At 38.1% G+C, this 10,556-nt stretch overlaps 1 protein-coding gene across 1 annotated transcript; it reads right to left on the reverse strand.

Annotated features, from left to right (window-relative positions):
* Positions 1-8,305: 8,305 nt before the first annotated feature.
* Positions 8,306-9,007, reverse strand: LOC135072166 (uncharacterized). The gene has a single exon (XM_063966121.1). The coding sequence runs from the start codon at positions 9,005-9,007 to the stop codon at positions 8,306-8,308; it is 702 nt and encodes a 233-aa protein (XP_063822191.1).
* Between the last annotated feature and the right edge of the window lie 1,549 nt (positions 9,008-10,556).

Below are 10,556 nucleotides of genomic sequence, written 5' to 3' on the forward strand. Positions count from 1 at the left end.
TTGATTTCAGAGTTAATTTTATGAAGCATGAATGTTGAATAGAGAGTATACAGGATGTTAGGTAAATGGGTATATGAGCCGACACTAGCCCATGTTAACATGGGCATATAAATGGTATGGTGAAGTCAGAAATGTGATATCATCATTTTATTTTTTAAATTTTCATACAAAATAAATTTTATAAAATCCGATTTGTATGATAATTAAAATGAACCATTTATATGCCCATGTTAATATGGGTTATGTCGGCTCATATACCCATTTACCAAACACCCTGTATAATTTAACTGCTCTCTGTATGTTTTCACATAATAAAAAAATATAAAATGTAAGTATTTAATATGTTACTTCTACTTTATAGGGGCTAATTTTTGCGACAAAAATAAAATGTTATGATCTGTCTGTATATCATTTGAATAAAAACTTGGGGTTATTACTTATATTTTATATAAAATACCTACTCAACCTGTTACACCTATAGGAGCAGAAGACAATCTACATACAAAGTGCGCTCGGGCAACGTACACATTGACATTGTTCACGGACACGAGTGTCGCAAACCAGTCTAAACCAGTGCGAGCGCGAAAGCCACCCGCCTGAAACACGCGCCTGTGTGCGTAAGCAAAATGAAGTATAAACTGATTGTCTTCTGTTACTATCTGTTGACATATCTTCATTTCCCGGGCAATAGTTGAGCCGCCATTGTTCGAAACAATGCGAGCACTCGTAATTTGGGCATACATTCAAAATCCTAAACAATTGCGCCCGTTTCATCTGAAACACAATTGCCCGACGACATCGCGCCTCGAAAAATAAAGGGGGAGATGCGGTTTGGGAGTGAGCGTAGAGCAATATTCTTTTAGTAACGCTTGATGTTTCGAAGCCACAATAGTCGAACGGTGAAGGGGTCGGACTGGCCGACTCAACATCCGAGGAACGCGCGTTCGAACCCCGCCGCAGCGGCTCTGCTCGACTATTGTGGTGAGCCCACTCGTAACACAATCATTTATAGCTTAGTACGAGAGGCGAATGGAACTAATATTCATTTTTTTAATAAAAAAAAGAAATACACCCATGTACGAAGGCATTGCATAGCGTGGCATCCTATCTAAGCTACATTTTCAACAATAACTCTGATTGTATTGAGTCAATTAAATCTGAAATGTTTTACCAAACTTCCTAATGTTGACCCATCAGACGTTATTCTGTCAAACAGTTGGTTGTCCTATTTCCAGGTTTGTTCGCATAACTAAATATAGATGAGTTTATGCAACGGTTTTATGTTTAGTTTCCCATTGAAATTAAGCTTCACCGCTCTATGTAAAGCCGCGGCCTTACCCACGCGGCAACGAGGTAGCTGAGACGTCAGCGCATACGAGGCACGTAATACAAAAGTCACTTGACGAAGATGAATCGCTCCTCCAGCCCCAATTTAAACCTAGCCTGGAAAAATTACTTAGGCCTGGAATGTAACCTAATTTATTTCTCAATGTTTACATAAGACCTTGGAAATAATTCTTTGAAAGTTTGAATTTACTCCAAATCACTGAAAGAGAAGTTTCCATCGAACGGAATAGAAAATTCAGAATTAATTATTGTTGATCTCGAATATCGTAAGTACAGAGTACTATATTACTCGTAGTACTTATTATTATTCTGTAGTACTATATTATCTGTGGTAGTACTATCACATCGCGTAATATTGTCTTGTTGCTGTCTGAAAATCACAACCAAGACTTCTAGTCACAAGTTGATAGTTGATGGTACGATGTATTTGCGTGAGATGGCGCTAAAACTGAAATATTTTTTACCCTAAAATTCCCATGGTTTTCATGTAATGTAAAATGAATTACTAAATACGTGTACAGTACACCCACCCATTCCTAAACAAATATGCACAATTAAAGTTTTGAAAAAGTTCGTCCGTTTGTGTTGAACAAACTTAATAAATATTATATTTATTTATTTATTTACACTTTTGCACATACAACTGTACAGTGGCGGACTTAATGCCAGGTGGCATTATCTGCCAGTCAACCACAGGTCGAGTAGAGAGACTAAGGCATAGTACGTACTTCTTTATGCCCAACATTATTAATAGTAATTAACATAGCGTAAGAATAGTAAAAAGAAGAACATTTTCGTTTCGTCCCAAAAATACTAATATTAATTCTGAATTCAGAAAATCTTTTAACCCTTTTGTCGGCAATACTTATTGATCATCAATATCATAATGAAGAATAGTGAAGAAATTAATAAGTTCAGTCGAGAATGAAAACCTTGACTCATCGTACCGTATTTTTTGATTAATATTTTAAAGAAAAAAACGTTTCACAGCAGCTGGTAACACAATCTCCATTAACCTTGTCCGACTCGAGAATCTTCGAACTTTACAAACTTCGTCTTTGATTGTTGAACGGGAACTAACTATACGTTGTCGCTACAAAGGCTGTTAAACACACGCCTTTACCATTGTAACTTCTGTGAGAAAGAAATTCGCAAAATCTGATCCTTAATAAGATATTTCACACCTTCAAAATCGCGGAGCCTCGAAGGTTGTAATAATACAAAAGGTGACAATAGGTAAACAGTTTCTGTTCAAAGTCAAAGTAAAAATTTCTTTATTTGTTTAGACTAATAAATAGTTCTTACAAATCCTCATTTTGCTCTTAAGGAGAATGAGACATGAAGAGGTCATGTCTCATAATCTTTTTACCCTACCAGCGCTTCGAGACCAACATTTGGCAAGTGCTGAGAAGAAGCGCCGCAAAAAACAAAACACTGTCTGCCGGTTAATATAATAAATAGAAATAGTAATAGTAGGTAGGTACATTCGATTCAGGAGCAGTTCACTGAATTTATTGCGTGGTATATTAAACAAAGTAGTGACGTGCTAATATCTATTTAAGACCGCTTTCACATTAGGTCGTCAGAAGCGCGATATTGTCCAACTACAATGACAGGTCAATACCGGATCGCAGGTTGCGACATTTGCTATATTGTTGGAAACTATATGTATAATTGAACGATATTGGCGCCTCCCTATCAATGAGTTTGGTGGGACAGTTCAGTGTAGTTCATCTATACTAGCGCGGCAGTGGTGTTTTTTCAATGTTAAGGCAGACATCCGCTGTCATTAAAGTAAATTTTGAGCACTTGAGAACTGAGGGCCCATCATCTGATTGGATTTTATTTATTTGCAGTAACTATGCAGAGCTCTTATTTTCGTATGTGGGTCTATAATGTACCTTCTAAATATTACCACTCTCAAAACATCTTATTTGGTCAGATTCAGTTATTTGGGATTTGACACAGTTCATCTGAGGGACCACATTCGGCGAGTTGTAGCGTCCAACTTACAACATCTACTTTATCATTCTGGCTACAAATGTTTTAGAGGTTCTGATAAATCTTTATGTATACGAAACCTTCGTTTTCCACAGTGGCCTCTCGAAGGGAACGCACATGATAAAATTATCTGCAGCGCGTCTGTCGCGCATTTGTCGCGCTGCAGCGCTGCTAAAACTACCGATTCGAACTTCCAATTTCGGAGTCGCTAATTCGATCCCCCTCCATCGCTGGACTATTATATTGAACCACTCCTATAACACAATTATAGCTATAAAAGGCGACGATTTATAGCCTAATGTTGTCAGTGTCAGACTGCCGGTTCGAGGGCCGGTAGTTTGAATCCCGTCGTCCGCTGGAATAATAATTGTGGTGAACCCACTCCTAATACAATCATACCTATACTGCTTATACATAGGTATTACACTTACCTGAAGGACTCAGCGGGAATATTACCTACTCAGTACTTAATCTTTAAAAAACAAATTCATTTTCTAAATCCTACTGTACTACTATTATATTATAAATGCGAAAGTTTGGATGTCTGGATGTTTGTTACTCTTTCACGCAAAAACTACTGAACGGATTTTGTTGAAACTTTACAGTATTATTGTTTGTAACCCAGATTAACATTATAGGCTATAATTTATGACGATCTGTGACAAACTAAATTTCACGCGAGTGAAGCCGTGGGCAAAAACTAGTACTAACTAACTACTTATTACTAGTACTAACTACTTCATATTTGCCCAACTCCAAATTTTCAGGCGCATCAGTTTTCGTAATGGCTGCTGAAACATTAATTTATCGACAACTCGACTGAAGGTCGGAATCTCGATCCTCATAAATATTGGAATCCTCCAGATGCTGGCTACATAATAATGAGGGTAATAACATTACTGCCAGAAGTTTGGCTCTGATGATGCCTTTTTCATGAAGAACTAGCTCTTAATGCCACTCAGGGTTTGTGGTAATCTCTGCCATAAAAATTAATAGCTTTAGACCTATCTCGTTTTTCAGAAAAAGTTTAATTATCAAAATGGTAGCCGAATCACCGTGGCCTGTAACATTTTTATAAACTGTAAATTATATTTATAGTGTGCTGTTGAAATAAATTACTTTTCTTCCTACAGTTTACGAGTATCTATCACTCATAGGCTGGGTTGCACCATCTTACTTTAACTTTGACAAACGTCAAAAATCTGTCAAACTCCATAAAAAAAGCACCGGTTATCGTTATAGTTACGGTCAAAGTTAGGTGGTGCAACTCAGCCTTAATGAACCGCCATAGGATAGGCGACATGGCTCAATCGGCCCAATGGCCCATATGTAAATACCTATTGTTTTAATGTAGACTGTAGAGTGTAGAGACTCCATATCTGTGGTAGAGACACAGGTTCAGTAATACTCTTCATAATAATTACTTAAGTGCGTTAATTTAAATAAAATTGCAATCATGTGTAGGTACCAGTATAGATAATATTATGCAATTTTCTTAAGGAAGTCAAGATTTTCCATTGTGTCTAGTTTCTTTGCAGTCAAAATCTTAGTTTTTAATTTAATAAGTAAGCGTTCTTTTATCGCCAGATATTGTTAAAATCCATAAAAAGAAATTGAATCTGATAGATTCTAACAACTCAATAAGAATAGAAATTAAAATACCTAAAGCAATTTTGTAAAGCAAATTAGAAGTAGATAATGGCTGTATATTTAAGTTATTAACGAGTTCTTCGTCTTTAAAAGGAATTTAAAAGGTTCTGTTTTAGAGTAGGCGCACACCGTTGATTTTTCGTCGGCCGATAGTTTAGTCGGGCAGTTGATCAGTATGGGCTTGGGCATGTATGGATAGTTGTGCCCGATTTAAATTGTATGAAGAATCGGCCAAATCGAATCGGCGTAGTGTGCGCACTCCCATACAACATGCCCATACTGATCAACTGCCCGACTAAACTGTCGGCCGACGAAAAATCAACAGTGTGCGCCTACTCTTAGAAGACAATCATTATGATATCCAATTCTAAAGTACAATGAATGATAAGACATAAAGCTAAAATAGTACAACCTACTTATTCTAATTTGATGTAAGTAGTTCGTATCTGAACGGTATTTTAATGGTTAATTTTCGCCAGATTTAATTTCATCGAAGTTAAAAGTTTTATTGAATAATGTAGGTAAAATTTAATTGTAAAAACAGTAGTAGGTAGATATGTAGGAAGGTAGTGCTTTAGTGTTCATAAAACACTTCTTTTTCGCTTGCGCCATGGTTATACGCTGAAAATGCTTGTAGATTATCGCAATTTTCGATCCTATATTATAAAATTGTTTACTGTTCTATGCTCTACACGAAAAGACGTTCAAAGATTATTCAAATGGAGGCGCATGATTGGTAAAGCCGACTTCGCGTAATGGGATAAGGCGAGGCAGAAGAAGTTTTATTGCGGATGTACACAATGCGGCAAATTGTCCAAGTCGAAGGGCTAGCCCGCACACCGAAGACGCACGCTAGAAGAGAGGAGAAAGTAACCGAGATGGTGTTCACACCATTTCACGCATAGTGCACATCCGCCATTACACACTACGCATCCAGCCTTCATTCATAGCCTGTTTGTTAGCAATATGCTGGCTGATTCTCATGGGCATTTCTACTGTACGGTGTATTTTTTCTCAATTCGGTGCTAAAATTTATATTTAGTTTTTTAAGTAGTTTCAATACAAAAAAATAAATGTTACTCCATTCTGAATGTAAAAATAGCATTGTCACTAAATATTGTGAAGTGGTTTATGAGAAATGTTAAGCATCGAATTGAGAGAGCACCGAATTGAGAAAATGAATCACGGAATTGAGAAATGAATCTCCAAATATAAAAATCGCTCCGCAAACTTAGAATTGATCACATTATGAAGAAATACCTAATGTATTTCAATAATTCATATAATAAATACTTAAAACGTTTTGATATCTGATTGCTGGTCTATTAGTTAGATGGTTCATTTTAGGTTTATGTGTCTGAAATACCAATGGAATAAAACAAAAATCCTAATCAATATGTTTAATTTTTTAATAAGGAACTACAATAAATTCTTAATTTTTATATATTATTTTAATTTTATGTAAATAAAACAAATAAATACATAACACAGGGTCTCTTTGTTTATTTATTCTTAACCTTAAACATAAAACAAATATTGCAAAACCCAAGAGCTAGATTGACCTGACACTATACCGAAGATATTATATCGGACGTCAGTTTGTACACGATTAAAATGGCACTCAAATAGCTGAAATACAACAAGGCACCAGGTGTTACGGCATTATAGCTGAGCTTCGCCGGTACTAAAGGCTCTACAGAAGCAGTTCAATTCCGTCATTCTCGAAGAAAAATCGCCTCCGGCATGGCACAGAAGTGTGGTGATAGCATTATAGTCATCTCACTTATGAGGCGTGTTTACAAGCTGTTTTCGAGAGTCCTTACGAATCATCTCTCTCGCAGACTCGACGACTTCCAGTCTTCCGAACAAGCTTGTTTCCGAAAAGGCTTTAGTATTATGGTACACACACAGGTACGCTACGGCAGATTATACAGAAGACCAAGGAGTCGCGATATCGGGGATGATATCGGAGTCATGGCCTCCGTAGAGCCTTTCAACAAGTGGGTCTCAAAATGAACATGGACAAGACAAAAATCATGTCAAATGTCCGTGTTGCACCCAGTCCTCTGAAGGTTGGAGACTACACTCGAAGTTATTGACAATTGTGTATACCTGGGACAAGAGTCCAGATAGTTAGGTCCAACTTTGAGAAAGAGGTCTATCGCTGAATTCAACTCAGCTAAGCATCGATCGGGAAGCTTCGCTATTACGTCTGAAATACCTCACCGTCTTAAGACAAAAGTCTTCTACCAGTGTGTGTTGCCAGTGATGGTGTATGGATGTGAAACTTGGTCGCTTACTATGAGCCTAATAAGAATCAGAAATGTGAATATCGGCAAGAGAACCAAAGTGACCGGCATAGCCCTTAAAATTGCATAAATCAAGTAGCAGTGGGTGGGGCACATAGCTCGTACAGATAATGTCTGTTGGGACTGAAAAGTTGTCGAGTGGAAACCACGGACCAGTGAGCAGGCCCCAACTAGGTAGACCGACGATCTGGTGAAGGTCGAGGGAAGAACCTGGAAGAATTATTTTAATAAGATAGCAATAGCAGTGTATTTTTTTTAATGAAACCTCAAAAAATTAGTTTTATTGTCTTCTGTCCAATGACTGGTGCGGTCCAATGATTGGTAGTTCACCCTATTATTATGCTCTATTGATTTCATTGTTATTTTAAGTTACACAAACAATTTATAGCACAATAAAAGTATCTATTTTCATTTAATATCAATTCGGTGTACGTGTTTTCTCAATTCGATGCCCCATATTCCGCGGAATTGAGATCCATGGAATTGAGGAAAAATCACATTTCATCAAATTACTCGAAAATATTATAAATTACAACGATTTCTACCAAACGTAATGGCAGATATCAGTTAAATACTTAATTAATTCAGCAGTAATCTCAGTAAATACTGCATGAACATTATTAATGTCGCACACCGGTTTGAGAAATGACCAGTGACCAAAAATTCTGAGTGATTTCAAACCTCTGAAAAATGCTCCTCAAATCGACTGATCCCTCTTTTATACTGCTCGACCACTCGAGTGCAACTGCTAGTTTATGGGAATCAGGCGTGGGTGTTCGTATTGTGCGTTGTTAGTGATATAGGAGGACAAAAGTAAAAATCACGGAATTGAGGCACACACGTCGGACAAAATTTAAATGTGTTACTGTATTAAATAAAAATAAATAAAATAAAATATGTTTATTTCGAACCAGGGTCCATATAGTGTTAGTAACAAATGTAACAATGTAAGCTTAAAACTATGTTAGTATTAATTAATTAAATAATAGAAATTATTATTAATTATTATTATTAAAGACATTATTATTATTAAAATTATTATAATTAATTTTAGTGTCTTTGACGAGATGGACGCGAGTCCAGTGTTGCATAATAGCACTGTCTGCGTCCAGTCTCGCCGCGACCGCCATCAGGAGGCTGCTGGCGCTGCCCCGTACTCGCTGCAGTAGGGACGCGATGCGCTTTCTAATGATGGCCGAGAGGCTATCTACTTGCGCCGCGGCTAGCATCCCGGATGCGCTGCAGTGTCTTGGCAGTCCCCTCAGCCCCCTGAATGCATTATTGTATTGGGTGCGCAGGACACCGTAAGCTCTTTGGGTATAATTCGTCCACAGGCTGCAAGTGTAAAGTGAGTGGCAATAAGCTTTAAATAGCGTTATTTTAACATTGTTGGTGCAACGTGCGAACCTGCGGGACAGCATATTAGCCCTAATGCACAGCGCCCTACGCTCCCTCTCTATATCAAGGTCGTCTTTAAGCGACTCGGTGACCCAATGTCCCAGGTACTTGAAGCTCTGTACTTGTTTTAACGGGGTGCCATTAAGTTTCAGCGTCGGCACGTTATACGTCTTATTCTTAGCCCTAAAAACCAGCAATTCACTTTTAGCCACATTGTACCTGAGCCCATGTGCCTCCACATAACGTTCACAGATGGATATCAGTTTCTTGAGAGCACTGATCGATGGGCACAGCAGCACCATGTCGTCAGCGTAGCTTTGTTATTAATTAATGTGCCATCAATAGAACAGCCGACTCCAGCGCTACTGAGCTCACCGATCAGCTCGTCCATGTACAGATTGAAAAGGGTCGTTGAGCTCACTCCGCCCTGCCTCACTCCACATTGCAATCCATACATGTCCGAGTGCTCTCCTGCCCATTTTACATAATTACGCTGATTCATATACCAGTATTTTAAAATGTATATGTAATCATGGGGCATATTAGTTTTTTCAAGAAGCTTCTCCCAAAGAACATCGTACTGAACCAAGTCAAAGGCTTTACTTAAATCTAGAAATAGAGCATAAACAGGTGTACTTCTGCAAGTGTAGTACTGGACAGTCTGCTTGAGGCATAGAATTGCAGTTTCGGTAGAAAGGCCTGGTCTAAAGCCAAACTGTGCATCATGAAGCTTAATATGCTTGCGCAGTTGCTGGTCAAGCAGTCTGTCCAGCACCTTGGCCAATATCGTAGCCAATGATATAGGTCTGTAATTAGACTTCTCACTACTGTTTCCTGTTTTATTCTTAACAATAGGCACGACCACAGTCTTTAACAAATTATCCGGCAAATATTCATGACTCAAACAAAGGGAATAAAACAAAGCTAGTACGCGAGCCAGGTGCGGGCCTGCAAAGAGCAAGTGTTCAATACTTAGGTGGTCATGGCCAGGGGATTTGCCTCTTGTAATTTTCCTAAGTAAAGACCTAATTTCTCCTGCTGTTATCAGGACTGGTGGTGAAGTAAGGTCACCAAGATAGCACTGATGAGAATGGTTATTAGCGACTGACCTCAAAGATGGTTGAACCTTATAATGTTCTACAAACATTTCTGCTATCTGCTTTGGTTCATTTAATCCCTCAACATTTATAGGAACACTAGGTTTAGGATTGAGCTTTTTTGTGTGCTTCCAAAAGCTAGAGAATTCTTTTTTTGAATGATGCATAGCTAGAATATCTAGGTGTATTAAAACCCAAGGACTTGCAATAAAGAAACTCATTTATATAGCTTTATTAACTATCCCTTGTTCTGTGAATGTGGGTTTCATAATGGGGAAGTTATTATTTCAAAAGTTATAAAGCAAAAACGAGTTAATTCTGGAAACCGGACACTCCATTTTAGGCCACATTTCGCCCGTTTTTGAACTTTCGGATTTTTTCAAGGCGAGATGTAAAACCTGGCGGTCTTCTAAATATGCTCTCCATCAAGTCAAGAGTCCTATAAATACGTGTGATTTTTCTCAAGCCCGTACTTCAATTTTAAAGGTACTTTTTTCGCCCCAGTAGGTCGATCGGTCGTCCCCGTAGAAATGCCCTCATAATCTGTGGTCGATAAACAATGACAAGATAGATTAATTGCGTGTTTGCAAGCGGAGGCGACAAGTATAATCCGGGATCCGTTGTGACATTGCTACGATCCGTCGCAGCCCCGGCTTAGTGACGATAGCTTCACAGCCAGCTTATAATCCTGTAGGCTTGTTGTCTATAGTAAATATCATGATATTCTGGAATTTGTAAATTTTTGGTTTCACCC

This window comes from Ostrinia nubilalis, chromosome 5 (assembly GCF_963855985.1).
Source record: "Ostrinia nubilalis chromosome 5, ilOstNubi1.1, whole genome shotgun sequence".
Lineage (NCBI taxonomy): Eukaryota > Metazoa > Arthropoda > Insecta > Lepidoptera > Crambidae > Ostrinia > Ostrinia nubilalis.